The sequence below is a fragment of the Zosterops lateralis genome (assembly GCF_965231275.1).
Source record: "Zosterops lateralis genome assembly, chromosome: 21".
Taxonomy (NCBI): Eukaryota; Metazoa; Chordata; class Aves; order Passeriformes; family Zosteropidae; genus Zosterops; species Zosterops lateralis.
Window position 1 is genome coordinate 811,369 of NC_139781.1, and position 15,962 is coordinate 827,330.

The 15,962-nt window shown below is 40.8% G+C and overlaps 1 protein-coding gene across 2 annotated transcripts in view; it reads right to left on the reverse strand.

Annotated features, from left to right (window-relative positions):
- TENM1 (teneurin transmembrane protein 1) overlaps nt 1-15,962 on the reverse strand; it is a 136,884-nt gene that overhangs the window by 105,850 nt on the left and 15,072 nt on the right. The window contains exons 3-8 of one of the 2 annotated variants that reach the window (XM_083876528.1): nt 12,749-12,901; nt 9,392-9,591; nt 8,888-9,098; nt 5,431-5,532; nt 4,223-4,417; nt 871-1,071 (exon numbers count right to left, since the gene is read on the reverse strand). In XM_083876528.1, the coding sequence (XP_083732654.1) occupies nt 871-1,071; nt 4,223-4,417; nt 5,431-5,532; nt 8,888-9,098; nt 9,392-9,591; nt 12,749-12,901 (1,062 nt within the window). Of the gene's footprint in view, nt 1-870; nt 1,072-4,222; nt 4,418-5,430; nt 5,533-8,887; nt 9,099-9,391; nt 9,592-12,748; nt 12,902-15,962 lie in introns of those variants that run through there. The other variant, XM_083876529.1, reaches the window with a different exon arrangement.

Sequence of the window (15,962 nt, forward strand, 5' to 3'; positions counted from 1 at the left end):
AGAGAGGGTCAGACATAATTGAAACAATTTATCTAGGAAATGTTCATTTTCAGTCTCTGTGTGAAGCTTCACTTTCAAAAAAACAAACAGAAACTATGAGCATCAAGCAAAAACTGAAGGATGATTGTTATTTTTTGGTAATGTTCTACAGAAAATCAAACAACATGAACAACATGGTCTTTTCCAGCCTCAAAAAATCCATGAATTATTCCAGAGCTCAGGCTGGGCCTCCCAACATTGGCAATTCCTAAGGATATGCACAGGTCACAGTCACCCTTCATCTCTCTTCTTCCTCCCATACCAATTCTTGTCTTTCCCCACCTTGCCGTGGGCCTGATATTTCTGGGTCTGAGAGATTTTAGCCTGCTGGCACCTGCTAACTTTTTCCCAAGGAATAGTCTCTCAAGAAAGCTTCTTCTCAAAACAACCTTGGCAAACAACTCTCCTTCCTCAAAACAATCTTTCTCCAGGTGGTGTTTTGCTGTTTCTCTGGTTTAACCAATGGGATCAGAGAGGTGTTGTTCCTATTCACCAACCATGTTCAGTCTGTATGGGAACACCTTATAAAAGGCAGTAAGAATTAGACAATAAAGCCTTTTTTCTGTGCTCTTTGCCTTCTGAAATATTTTGAGTCTCTCATCTTTATTTTGTGTCCTACGACGACACCCTGCCACTTTAAAAAGTTAGTTTTTATCATTTGAGGAGCTAGAGGAGGGCAGGTAGGGGAAGGGATCGCAGAGGTGGTTCAGCTCTCTCCAGGCTGGGCAATACTGTGTCTGTACCTGGAATGTACATGGAACAACACACACAAAACCATTCTGGAACCTTTGGTGTTTGGGCAGCGCTGGTAAAAGCAAGTGTCCATCCTACCTGTGGAGCAGTCAGGGCCTGTCCAGTGTGGCTCACAGCTGCAGAGCCCCGTGTCCAGCAGGAAGGAGCCGTGTCCTGAGCACTGCTCCTGGCACAGGGGCAGGGCAGTGTCACAGGCCAGCCCTCCCCAGCCTGGGGAGCAGTGACATTCCCCCTGCACGCACACACCGTGGCCGGAGCACGTGGGGTCCAGGCAGTCCTCTGCAAGGCAGAACACACAGCTCAGGGCACACAACTTACACACTTCCAGTTACTTACCAGGGAAATGCAGCAGGGATTCGGGTTAATCTGATGGTTTTTTTGGCAAATACCCAATTGAAACAATGTTAACGAACACAAGGGAAAAACAGGCTCTTAAATTCTGTGCAAAATGATAAGTGGAAAACAAACCAAAAAGCAAGCATGTAGATTGAGAGAGGCCATATGAATCTGTTGTCATGGATTCTGTCTTATTTTTAAAACACAGATTCCCAAGGCAGATCTCTTGGTCTAAGGCTGTGCTTCAGTAGTAGGACTGGGAAACAGCTGGAACAATTAATTGTTACTTCTGTAATTGTGCTTTGCATTTCCATTTGGGTGTTTGTGCAGTGTTTTATCTGTACCTGTGAAAAGAGATTTATTCTTTCACCTCCCTGTGAAAAGCTCTCTCTGTAGCTGAAAATCTTCTACAAAAAACCCCACGTTGTCCACTGAGATTGAGCAGTGAATCTCTGACTCAATGCTTGGTGTAAAAAAATAAAAATCCCATACACATAAAAAATATGTGCTGGGCAATTGCAGGCAATGAACAGCTTCATAAAAGTCATAATGTACTGATGAACAATTTGCAAACAAAGAACGGAATTTGTTCTCAATTTGGATTAAACTATTGCTAGTGAAAAATTCAGGAGCTCTGTAGAGGAATTTAAATCAGCTGGTTAGTGCTGTATGAGCAGCATATTCTTGCACTGTTTTAACAAGACAGGATTTAAGCAGAAGCAGCCAGTCTTCCTTGGAGGCTGCAGGAGGACTGAAGGATCAGTGGGGTGTGTGCATAGGAAACAATGAGCCAGCAGCCCATCACGATGTTAAAGAGACACTGTGGAAGTTCTGCTGTGTGTTTCTCAACTATCAGCACAAGCACTGTGTTAATAATTAAACTGTAAACTTAACAAACAGTAGCCTGTGCTGTGGGAATGAATAGGTTTCTCCTTCAGGAAGGGAAGGCTAAATATCTCAGATATAGGAATTAATGGCCTCCAGTTTATAGGACATTTCAACCTGAAAATAAAGAAGTAAAGCTTTATCTTTTGAACTGCTTTGCCATCAATTTGCCATCTTATTTCAGGATTTATTTTGTATCTTTTTCAGCCTTCCAGGCTTGTGCACAGCACAGTGCAATTCTGAGAGAGGGAATCAGTGTTTCTGGACAATGCACATCTTGCTGAGCATAAGACAAAAATACACAGCAATTTCCTTTCTATACAAAGAGAGACAGCTCTTTATTTCACTGATATTTGAAAATTAATAGGGTGGCTCCATTTTGGGAATGATAATCTGGCAGGACAAATTCAAGGGACTCCCCTAGCAATGAATTCATGCAGTTACTGGTGCTCCCAGGACAGTACATCTGTTGCTATGTCTGTTAACAGCACTGCTATAAAACCAAATCCTGTTTACATACAATAAAATAATCTTAATTCCTGACAGAATTCCCTAACTGCTACACAAGTTATGTTTTACAATAAAAACTGAACAGTCATGTCAAGGACACACTGTTACAATAAAAATCCATTGTACTTGGTTACACAGGTTTGTTCCATCCACCACATTTCTGTATTTCTACGTAATTTCACCTTTTAAAAAAGTTTAAGGAAGTTTCTTACTATAAAAATTAAATGTTTTCCCACTCTTGGTTTTGATAGCTGTCAGAGTACATTTATTTTTTTAATGTCATTTTTTTCCCCAACCATTTTGCAGGATCTCATTATAGCAAGAAACACAGCAGCTAAAACCAGCACTCAGCTTCCCCCCATCTACAGGGGAGAGCTTGTTCAGCATCATGGCCTCACTGAGGAAATCTGTGTAGCACTTGCTTTTTCCCATTTGGGTTTTCTTGGTTTGTCAAACTACCAACAATTGACTGTGTCAGAAGCATTCTCTTGATCCTCCCTTTAAAAACCATTCCAGGTATGTCAAATCTATCAAATCCATCCTGGACATTTTTCTGACTAGAGAATTCAAGCAACATAAAAAGCCTCCTGTGTGTGCTGCTCCAAAGAATTACTGAAAATCTTGATAGCAGGAAGCACAAAGTCTGCTGTCAGTAGCTCCAGGCTAAGGGGACTGGTGAAAAATCATCAAATCAGGGAAGGCACGAGGAAGAGCTCTGTTTTCTGGGGCTATGCACAAGGGAAGGAAGTCAAAGCTGATGAGCTATCTCAGCCATGCTAAGGGAAACAACTGCTTCTGTTTAAAGATGTGGGCAGAGACACATCAGTATCATAACCAGCAAAAATGCAATAGCTGCTTCTCACAAAATTTCCCACTTTTTGTTAGCCAAGCCTTAAGGATGCCAGTTTAGCACTGTGAGCAAAGGCTCCCAGTAAAAATTAAATATGAAAATAGAATTAAACATGCTCTGGTAAAATAACCTGTTTGCTGCCCTTTTGGCTTTACATTGTCAGAAAAATCTAAGATGTAACAGAAAGAAAAAGGGAAAAGCTGATTACAATGGTCTGATTGCTTTGGAGAGCCACCACATCATGTTTCATTTAAATGATCTTCTGACTGCCTTACCCTAATCTTTTGGCCAAATAAAAATAAATAATTTTATATTTTCAAATAAAAATGTGAACATTTGTGAACTGTCACCAAGACCTGAATACCTTTACCTTTGAAAATTTTCTATCTTAACATTACTTTATGTGAGACACAAAGGTAGTTTTGAGGAAAACAGTACTGCTTCACAGAAAGCTGACTACACCTCTGTGAGCTTTTATCTACCTTGAACGAGGTGGAAATTAAAGACAAAAATCAACTCGGTCACCGGGTTTTAGCCCGGTGATGTTTTTAGCCTTCTGATGTTTACATTTTTGTACTGGAGTTCTTATGCATTGTAACATAAACAAGTAGATGTTTTTTGCATTCTTCTTTGGAGGAGAGACAAGTGATGGACTCGACCAGCAGGGTCAGAGAGGTGTAGACCTCACTGCCAATCTTTGGTCAAACTCCAAAAACTATATAAATCCAATGGTAATAAACCACCTCTTCTTTTTTTGCTCTCACAACCTGACTAAGTGTGGTTCTTTCATGTCCATCATGATAGACAAGGACAACCCCCCCAGAGTAGAGAGAAGGAAACTCGACCAACCTTCCTCACAGATGTCTCCCTTGTAGCCCGGCACACAGATGCAGACGCCCATGATGCAGGTGCCGTGGCCAAAGCAGGTGGGGTCAATGCACTGCTCCTCTGGAACGTCACACTCTGCTCCCTTCCAGCCACCCCGACACACGCAGTGACCCTTCTCATATTCTCCATTCCCACTGCACAGCACTGGGCAGGAATCTGAACAGGGCAGATTGACCTTTTTAGTGTATTTACATACTTCCATAGATTAACGTTTATTGCATTTATCCTTCTGTAAAATTGCTTTTCCACTCCAGCTCCTCAATTCTTCATCTGGTTCAAGGGTTGTAAGAGACTGAAATCTTTGAACTAGGTAGTGCAGCAGTATGGCCTTGTCTACTCATATACCTTAATTCTGACCACAAATGGGATATCTTAGAAGATAAAAACAACTCTCTCCTTGATCGGCCTCTGCAGAAAACTTGCAGGGAAGCCTGATTTTCAGTAAGATTAACATTTCTTTCCTGTGAACTGAAGCGAGATCCTGCCTTTTTCTTTTTTCTTCTAAGAAGGCATAATATCACTGAAATTGTAGCCATCACTGATCTGTATGTAAACCAGCATTGTGGAAGTTTACTTTTACCATCCAGTATCAATTTCTGAGCCAACTGAGTCTCATAAAAACAAACCCTACACTTGAGGAGACATTGGGAAATCGTGAGAATTTCTGGACATCACAGGAAGCAGATAATGGATAATACTGGCAGCAACACCTGAGCAGAAGTAAGCTCACTTAACATGGTTTTTCTGCCTTAATGCTGCCTTAATTTAGGTTTCTTATCTACATCTTGTTCAAGTTAAGACCACAGAAGCATTTGATTTACTTATGTTTTCTCCAAAGTGAAACTGCTTGTCACATTTAAATAACAGAAAACAATATGCTATGCTAACCCACCAATTAAAAAATGCATTTTATAACTACAGACAGGATGCAAAGGTGGATGGAGGAACCCATTAAATTTGAAAGTCAGGGAGGGAGAAGTGCTTGATCCGTGTTAACTCAAGTACAGCATAAAGAAACTTTGCACATGTGTGCCTGTACTGTATCTGCCATCTCTCTGGAAAAAGGAATTTAATCTCCTTTAACCACTTTGAATCTTTGCAAGCCCAGCAGTCACACAGCACAATCATGATCCCTGTCATGCACTGTGGGCCACTTAATATGAGATTACCTTTTGCACAATCAGGACCAAGGAACCCTGGGAAGCAGTGGCAGTGGCCTGAGATACATTCTCCATTCCCATTGCAATTAGTAGAGCAGTCATCCAAGATTTCTGTTTATCCATGCACAAAGAAAAACATAAATTGGTTGGATTCAAAATGAATGGCATCTTCACCTCACTCTGCAGGACACATCTCAACATACAGCAGCAGTAAAAAGCCCATTTTCATTCACAGGGAGCATAAAACAAAATTCCCGTTCAAGCAGCTTACAAATATTTATTAGATTTTTTTCTTGACAGCTTTGAGATAACAGGTGCATCATTTATATTACACCAAAAAGCTTTTAAAGTAAGTGTTCATGTAAAATTTACCACCATTTAAAGTACTGCAGGAACCTGAGTATTTGCTGAAGAAATGTCCACCTTAAACACTTCCTTTTCTTGCTGAAGTAATTTGTTTGAAACCTGTCTATAGAGTAAATTGCCTTCTATGGTGCTCATTTGAACCATGTGAATTGAATCCCTCAGAGAAGGGCAGGATTTCCACTTCTACACAATCAGATAAACAAAAAAAATAATCTTTTGTACAGGGATGAAATTCGATGTGATAAAGAACTAAGAACTAGACTAGAAGGGAAAAAAAAACCCCACCTTCAGTTGTGATCTTAAACTCGCCCATGTTTTATCACACAGCTTTGGATATTAAGCCACTTAACCTCACACATCTGAGGACAGGCTCCTATCTGTACCTGGATTAGCTGGTTCCAATTTACACACGGATTTCCTAGAGGAATGCAGTGGATTCACTGCTTTACGTGGATTTTCCACAAAGAATATGAAGTAAATTCAGGCTCAGATGATTCTGTGTGGAGCAAGGCAGTGTCAGAGCAGCCCCAGTGACGCTGTTTTACACCACAACAACACAAGACTTTGACTTCAGAAGGCTGAAAATGACTCCTTTATCTTTGAGATGTGTCTCCCTTTTATACTTTTTTTTTGCACAGACCAATTTGATTGGTGAAATAAAGACAAACTTCTTCACTCACATTGGTCAGAGCAGAGGGACATCAAGAAGACGACCCTCCTAGGGAAAGAATGTAAACATAAGTACAGTAACAAAAACACTTCTCCTGTTTACAAAAAAATCCCTAAAAATGAAATTCAAAAAAGTAAAGTCTCTCAAATACAAACCAAGGCTACAGAGCAGGTGAGTGCCAGAGCAGCCCCAGGGCTTTGCAGCCCATGCAGGGCTGGATGGGGAGAGGGAACTGGGACTGTCCACAGCCACTCACAGATGGGGAAATACCTCTGGCTACAGGAAAATGGGAAACTTGACATCTTTCCCACAAAATAACTGAGTAAAAATAAGAAAATTCAGATGCTATAATTAACAAAAATAACTGATATAAGTGTAATTTGATCTTCATTATGGGCACTTAGGTAAGGATTGGTTCCTCTTGAAAACTCCTGTGGTTATTTGAATACATTATTTTCAGGCCAAGAGTTCAAACTAAAGAACAGACGTTATATATCATCTGTTCATCAGATATCCACAACCTGTGCACAGATGTCTGTTTCCAAGTTAAAAAAACAGCTCACTTTGAAGAGGAAGTTTTTTTTCAATGAAATGTTTTATATTACTGTTCATGATCAGCTCTCCTCTTGCTCTATGTGTGCACTTGTCTGCCCCTTCTCTCAAGTTCTCCAAGAACCACATGGCAAATGATCCCTACACTGCCCTGGAATGAAGAATGGATGTTTGAGAAGTGACCTCCTCTCCAAGCAATGCCCACTTTGGGCTGCCCTTTATTTAGTTTACACAAGACAAGCATGCCATGTTTTGCATGCAATTCACCCTCCTCAGCAGAGTCTGCTCAGAATTTCAGTATAGTGTCAGAAAAATCAATTTTGTACACAACTAACATGGAGCATCTCAAAATACAATCTAACAGATGCTGATGAGGGGCATGGCTGGTTCACAGGAGCATTTGGCAGAGATGCAGCCAAGCTCTTGCTCTGCTCTCAGGGCTTCTTGCCTATAGCAAATTCTTGCAGCAGGGTGAACAAACTTTTCCCCAAAAACATATTTTTACAGCCATTCTGAAGATGAAGTCCAAGGATTCCTGCCTGCACTGGGGCTCACACACTTCCCTCTTCTGCTTATTGGCCACAGAAGGGATGGACAACAACTTTTTTATCACATGTAACATGAATTAAACTCTGGCTTTTTTTTTTTTTTTTTTTTTTTTTTTGTGAGGTGGGTGGGAGGGAAGGGGGGAAGTAGAAATTACTAAATAAATAATTTAGTAGAAGCTACTAAATAAAATATTATTTAAACCCTCCTGTCTTACAATAAAAATAAACAGGGGATCAGGAATTTGGATACTGAGGTGGGCTGGAGTTTGGCCAGGTTTTATGGCCTTTGTAGAGTATCTGTAAATATACTTCATAAATTGCTTGAATCTTATTTCCTTAGATGGAATTGAATAATGGAATGTTTTCTTGCAGAAGTTCAACTTTTTTGAACAGAGCAAATAGGAAATTTTACACCAGAAGAAGCCATTACAAATCTATCTCAATTTCTGATTTTTTCCTTTTATGCAAGTCCTTCAGAATCCTGGTATTTGAGTCATCCTGCCCTGCTCTGCAAGGTGTTTACCACAAAGCAAATATAGCATCCACTTGTTCTGAAGAGCAGATGGCAGGTCCATTACTAGTAAAGACATCTTGCTCAACATATGGCAAAGCAGGTTAACTAAAGGGTGCAGTGGTTCAAGTCCTGCAGCAAATCCAGACTGTCACAAATACATTTACCTCAGCTGAAATTCCAAAAAAGCCCAGTGTGTGAGCAGTGCTCACTCCCAACACCCACATCTGCAAACACTTGCCCACCTAGAGATGTTGGAAAGGCAGGAAGAATCTCTCGTGCCACCAGAACATTTCTGCCTGTATTTGTGTTTGTATTTTTATTCGTCCTCTGGATTCCAAAAAATCCAGTGCATTTGAGTAACTGCATAAAACAACAGCACCTATCCACCAAACAACACCCACAAACAACTCCACAAAAGATTTTCCAACTTTCAACTGGCTAAAATACTGGAAATAACAACTTAAAGCCTGCATAATTCCTGTAGGATTTATGGCCCACATAAGGAGAGAGGGCAGATATAATCTCCTTTACTCAGAAAAAGATAACACAAGAAATCATCCAAGCATTTAAGCTATCATATAAAAATCTTAATATATGAAAACTTCACACTTAATTTATCTGAGAACATCCATTTTTAATACACAAACATTGCTATTTGTCTAATATTGCCTTAACACAATATTGCTCCACTGAGGTTAATTAAACCAAGCTGAAATGAAACACATTTAAGAAAATACTTAGGAGGAGCTGGAAAATATCCAACACATCTTTATAAAGTAATAATCAGGATAACAATTATATTGTGATTGCTCTTACCAATAGCTGTAGTCAGTACAAACACCTGCTCTACTTTCTTCCCATCGTTGTAGAATGCCATGTGCCAGGCTCCTTGGTCCATGTACTCAATGAAACCTGTCTCTTGAAGGGAAGTCAGGATCAGGTTCCTGGGGGCTTGCTGAAGCTCTTCTGAGATTTTTGGTTCCTGTTTAATTAACTGCTTTCCATCCATCAGCTTTACAAAATCAAACTGAAATAGTAATGCGCAAAAATTAACTGCCGAGCAAATATTAATGAATCTATCCTGCATGTCTCCTCTAAACATGAATAAACAGCTGGAATCTTCAGAGGAATTGCCCAAGTATGTACAGCGGGGACAGCAATTGCATAACCTAGTCAATTTAGCTTCAATTTATATATAAAAAACATTACTGTAGGTCAGAAATGTGGCATATAAATACATACATATGTTTATATAAATACATAAATATATAAATATATAAATAAAATGAATGTGATAGAATCAAGATCATTTCCAGTTACCTGAGTGTGAGTGGGTGGGATGTTTCTTCTGCCATAAATGCCCAGCAGAGAGTCCTTTGCCAGTGAAATGTTGAATTTCAGGTACACAGGGTGGTGAATGGTGATTTGGAAGCGCCAGAATAACCCAGGTGGGATGGTTTGCATCACCTGGGCTCCAATCTCCACTTCCCCCGTGTCTATGGCCCGGCCCTTCTGCAACACTGATTTTCCACAAACAAACAAACAAACACTTGAGGATTTACAGTGGGTGAGGAGAGAAGGTTACAAGATATAAACCTCATTACAAGGTATAAAGGTGCCTTAGATAGATTGGAATATTCAAAAGTCAACTTCTAACACTGATAACTGCATTTTTTATTCAACAAGTTGGAAAACACAAACAAATATGAACAACATTCCCAACAACTGGTGTCAGGGGGCATTTTTGTCATGATTTTTGCTGGAAATCTTATAACACTTTATTCATTATGAAAAGGTGGAAGTGCTGCTGTGTAAACCATGGTCTTTGCCCATCAATTACTGTGCATACAGAGTGAGGATGGAGGGAAATCCTTCCTCTGGCACATAATTTCATTCTGCTGCTGAAGGGACATTGCAGAAGCCACACAAATGGACCCCAGTGAGGACAGAAAATCCATCAAACCTTGGTAGTTCAGAGCCCCTGTGCGAAGCCTGGACTTCTAATAATCACCATTCCTAATGGTTTTGTTATGGTGGTGTTAATCTAGTCCTGGAGAAATAAAGAACATCTGTTCTCTGGCTTGGTCTTTCTTCATGGAAGTGTAACAGGGCATGAGGACAGGGAGAGGAACTCTAAAGACAGAACTGGCATGATTTCAGAATGCCAAACAATAAATGTGCAGACATCTACAATATGTAACCTCACACGTGAGTGTGAGAGCACTGAACAGAAAGGGAAATGGGATGAATAAGGGAGACTTGGCCAAACCAAATTGGGGCTGGCTTGCTCTGCTGGCTTGTATCACCATCTTTATGTATTTTACTGCCTGTCTGTGATCAGCACTGGGACATGCTACAAATCACAGCCCCAGTCCTGCTAACATTTGAGCTAATTCCACTGAAAGGTTTGGAAAACTCAATACTGACATGTCCATACTCTGACCTGGAATGAAAGTAGGATGGTGTATGGATTAGGGGACGAGTCCAGAGAAGATGGAATCCAGCAGCCATACCCATTTATGTTCCATTTCATTCCAGAACCACAAGGAAAAATAATGAGGAGGAAAGTGACTGGAGCCCCATCTTTTACAATAAATGCATATAATAAATATCTAATTCAACATCATGCAGTGAAATTTTATAAACCACCCCTGGAAGTGAAAACAGCTGCAGCAAACCAGGCCCAGCTTTTGCCTGAGTGTGTTAATGACAAAGACCCTCAGCGGGACCTTACACTGCCTTTAACCAGCCTAGGAAGTACTTAGCATTCTTAATGAATAGAGATTTCACTTACAAGGCAGGAGCAATTCTCAGGGTACCAGATCTTCCAGCTTTACAGCTGCTCTGTGTCACCAAACCCACATCAAGAATGAGGGGCTAACTTACAGCACCTCAGCACGTAAATACATCTATTTTTAGAGTGCGAACTTGTAATCTAGTACCCTAAAATACACTTACTTAGTTTATGAGTTAAAATATTTCCAAACTGCTACTTTAACAATATTCAAGGTGAGATTATTTCTGCCCAATTTGCTTCATGGAAAAAAACCCCTTGAATATTGAGTTTTGAATAGAGAATTCAACTTTCTCTGTTGTACAAGGAAAGTGGATCCCTTTCCACCCCAAGCCATAAAAGATCCTACTTGGCTGATGTAAATTTAAAAACCTTTTCCCCCATTTCCAATACTCCAGAGGTATTAAATCTTAATTATTCTTTGCAGGCAATTACCCTGGGTTAAGTAAAACACTATAGTGCTTTTGGATGATATTGACACATGGTAATTAATATGAGTCAATTACAAGACAGGAGAGCACTAAGTAAAAAAGTCAAGGCTACAGTATCATTTTTGGACTTAAAGGCATTATTGGTCAGTGGTCAAGGTCTTTAAACTTGTATCTTTGAGTCGAGAGGGTCTTTTCCTTGTTGAAAAGAAAACAGTCTTCAGTCTGGGTGAATTCTCACTAATTGATATTATCGAATTATGCTGAATATCACATCAGTGCTGTGATGTACCTGGGGAGTTTTTCCACATTTGGCTGAAAATACCTTTGGCTCTAGCAATAATTTAATAAAAGCTTAAAAAAGCCCAGATGCACTTAGAGGTACATACATCTCCTCCCTTGGGAAAGAAGTGCAGGTTGCTGTTCACAATGCTACCAGGAAAATATACATTCCACCCACCCCTGCTGAAAGAATGCAGTCACACAATGTCTGCCTTTCCAATGCTGATTTCTCAGACAAGCACAGAGCATGGAAATGCTGGAGTCACGTCTGAAATGTGTCTTTTCATATTCACTGAGCCACTCTGCTCTCTTTACAGAAAAGGAGTTTAGCTTTGTTTCTGTGTTTAGTTGAACTGAGCAGGTATTGGCTGTACAAAAAAGGCACCTGAAAACACATTCCTCATGAACTATCCTTGTGAACTTTCTTGCTCTTTCTTCAAATAGTCCAAAAATAAGCTTTTAGAATTACAGCACTGCAATACAACTCTGCTCTTGTTGTAAGAAAAAAACCCCCAAACTTTTATGACAAAGTATCATTTAATTATCTATATTCAATTACTTGTACAGCTCCCAATCTTGCCAACTAGGGTATTAGTTCTCTCCTATGCTTTCTAAGCACAGTTTCCTCAGAGGTCTAAAACAGAAGATAGATTCCTAATCACAGGTTTCTCTTGGCTTCAAGAAAGAAAAACTCTGAACAGCGTGGTGCCAATTACCTCCAGAAAAAGATACCCATATGCTTATTATTGCTGATCCTGAAACAATCAATTTCCTTGTACTCCCCTGGCAAATGCCAGCATCAATAGGATAGCTGACTCTTTATTCACATTACTACATATTAAAATGTTAACTCATAGCTGTGGGTCAGAAGTCAGTCAGACTTCTTGAAGAAATCTGACTTGCTGGTTTATAAACTGGATTTTCATTAAAAGATTAGTTTAAAATATATGCCAGCAAAGTCTGGAAAAGCATTCTGTGCTGCTGCACTGAGTTGGGACAATGTGAGGTCACAGTACCCGACAGCAGCTGTTTATCCCTGTGAAATGACATCAGAGGCTTCAGGTTTACAGGTAAAGCATCACCTTTCTGTGGTATCCTGCTGCAGGGAAAGGAGCTGCCTGCCTTCAGCTGCTCCTTCACATCACTTCTACATGGTTTCTCAGTTCTACGTACCTTTCTTTTCTGTTTTATCTGAAGCTTTTCCTCCAATTGGTGAGTAAGTAGTGTCCATGGATTCTACTCCTTTATTTCCTTTGCTAACTCCATTTTCATAGAGTTGCCCTTCCACAGGTTGCAGTTGCCAGGTTAAACCAAACAAGTGTACTGCTGCAAAAAAATGAAAACCAATTAATTAATGTCTCAACCACAGCACCTTCAGTGAGACTGTCAAAGAATGCCATGACCCACTTTCTGCAAAGTCAAGTACTACTTTATTCTGTTAGTAATAAATCAGAATTTCAAGGGGGCTAACAAGCAATTTACCATTTTACCTTAAAACTCAATGTTTAATTAGTTTCCATACTGTATTCTGGAGCTCAGCCAGATCAGGGTGATGAATTTCTGCAGCAATTAATGGAATTATTTGCAACTAAAGGGATAACAGTTGAATAAATTCAATATTGTGTGACAGATTCTAATGCTCTGTCAGTGTTGTCCCTCAGTTTCAACTGTCAAAGATCTCAAAATCTGTTGACAAAGGCAATGACACGAACTAAAACTTTTCACTTTTTCAATCCAGTTTGAAGTGAAACTGTGTCCACTGCACTCTAACGCCCTTTTATTTAGGTTAAACATCAGCAAAAACATTGACTCCAGACTTCATCTGAAACTGCACTGCAGATAAAAAGCTGGCTCTACATCTAAAATATATTCAATCATTTTACAACACAAATGAACAGAAATACAGTTGTTATTTATGTAAGTACAAGGAAAACTACTAAATAATCCTTTTAAGAAGTTATAAATCATCTTTACTGCCATACACAGGGGCTGCCTGCTCCACTCTGCCTGCAGAGCCATTTGTGTCTTCTGCTTTCCCTCCTTTGTTTCTGGTCTGAGGCCTTGAAGGATGGTTGGAGAAAGACAGCAAGAGAGGATCTTACTTTAGTGTAACATGACAGTCCTGCAGTTAGTCCAGACCATTAGCCAGGTCTCACTGAGAAGGGCAAATTATTCCAAGGAAGAGGCTGCCTTAGCATGGAGGTGACTCAGCAGGGAGCACTGATGACCCACTAAAATCTGGATTTTGAGGATGTCCCCCACTGAGGAGCTGAAATTGTCACATAAAGAGCAGAGCCCCAGCAGCAGCTCTTGTGCCACTTGCAGCAATCTGCACTGAGCAGGGTCTGCCCACATTGGGAGCCTAAAATGCAATATATTTGCTCTTCCTGAACCATGCAGGAACCTCAGAGACTCCCAGGAGAAGTCAGTGTGATCTAGAAAGGGTCTTGCATTAAGAAAGTACATGGTTTTATTCTGAACTTGTACATCCTTCAAGGAAAATATCTCAATACAAGCAGGAAACTTGGAGTCCATTTCCCTTGTGTTTGGTCACAGGTCTCCCTTGCATGCTGAAAAGTCAAACTGAAAGTTTCAGTGAAATCCCAAGCCTTGTATGGATTCCTGTCCAGGGCTGGGGAAAACCAAGCTTTTGCACAAGAATGCAAAGCTGCCAATCTCCAGTCATTAATTCCAGATCTGTGCACTCCAGGGTCACCCAGCTACAGATACATGACCCAAATCAAGCAAATGAGAGCATTACTACTGAGCTGGTGAGATGACAGTGTGTATGAGAGATTTACTGCATCTCAAAGCACTGACTCACCACCACAGCTGGGCTCTGGAGACTGGGCAGCACACATCCACTCCCCAGAAGAGGGATTAGAAGTGAACTTTTAAGCTTTCTGGTGTCAGTGCTGAGATCTCAAGCCTGGATTGCTTCATATTCTATGGTCTTGAAATCATCAAGGGACCATGATAATACTTTGAAAAGGGTCTTGCAGTCAGATCACATGGAGTTAAAGTCTGAGTTTGAGACTCTTAACGTGGGACAGATCACTGCCAGGTACAACAAAAAGCAGACTTGACATCTCCAGAGTAAGTGCTCTTGCTCCTGGCTTGAGCTTCTGCACATTATTATTATGTAAAGAGTTATTAACAACAAAAGGGAACGCAGTTCAATGAGACTGAGAGCTAATGAATGCACATTTAATTTATACTAATGCACAGAATTCTATAAGCACTTGAAACAGATCACTAGAGGAAAACACAACTGCACACATCAATAATAGGCTTTTAGTGGTCATGGAATCCTGGATATAATAGAGTTGCTTTCTTCCACTCTTCCCATTGTTGTTACTCATCTCCCAGACCAGCATTTGCAGGTGCTGCAGATGACAAAGCCAAGGCTGCAGGAGTGCTGCCCCTCTCCCTTGCTGCATGCCTGTGCAATACTGCACACTGTGCATGCACCGACCCCAGCCCTGGCCTGGCCTGTCTCCCCTCAGCCTGGGGCAGGGCTCTTGTTTTTACAGCTCGTGCCAAAGCCTGGCAAGCTGCAGAGCTCCCTGTAAGTGTGTTTGACAGTCAGCTTCCTCCTGGAACACCCCCCGTGTGCAGAGAGCAGCTCTGCCAGCTCAGATGGCTCATCCCTGTGAGGTGACATGGGCACCAGCCTGTGCTGGACCACAGGCACAGCTCAGGGCTCCACAGCAGAGCACAGGGCTGTGGAAATAACATCCACTGAAGTGACCTGAATGACTCCTAACTCTGCCGAAACCCAGCCACCCTGCAAGCTTCAAATCATTGCAATTTTCCTTACATTAATTAGACCTGTTGAGGAATTACCTTCAGATCCAGGTGTCACTCTGGGACTAAGCAGACCACAAACAGTTCCAAGAGATGCCTTTTTCAGCAGTTAACTACAGGGAATGATGTTTATTTATCAGACACAGAGCCCTCCCTAACCTCTTCATTTTCTATGATTCTTTTACCTAGTGTGTACAAAATTCCTACAGAGCTTTTTTCCTACAACATATGTACAGCATGTTAAAAATAAATAGACATGTACTGAATTTCATTAAAAAGCTCAAAAGAACTTCTCTTTTGCGTTATTCTCCCTTTGCTTTGTTTCTGGCTTTTACAATCAAAGTGAAAGCGGATTTCTGGCTTTTACCAAAGGGGCACAGAAAATGCTGTGCAATTCAAGTGTGGGCCACAATGTCCCCTCCCTCAGCACAAATCCATTTGCAAGGCTCTCAGCTGTGTTTCCCCTGTGTAATGCCCAGTGTAAGATCCCACAGATCAAACAGGAACAAACAGGAGGTGATGCCATCACTGTGTCTATCAGCACTGGGCTGGGTGAGAGGAGATTCACTTTCTGGTGGAT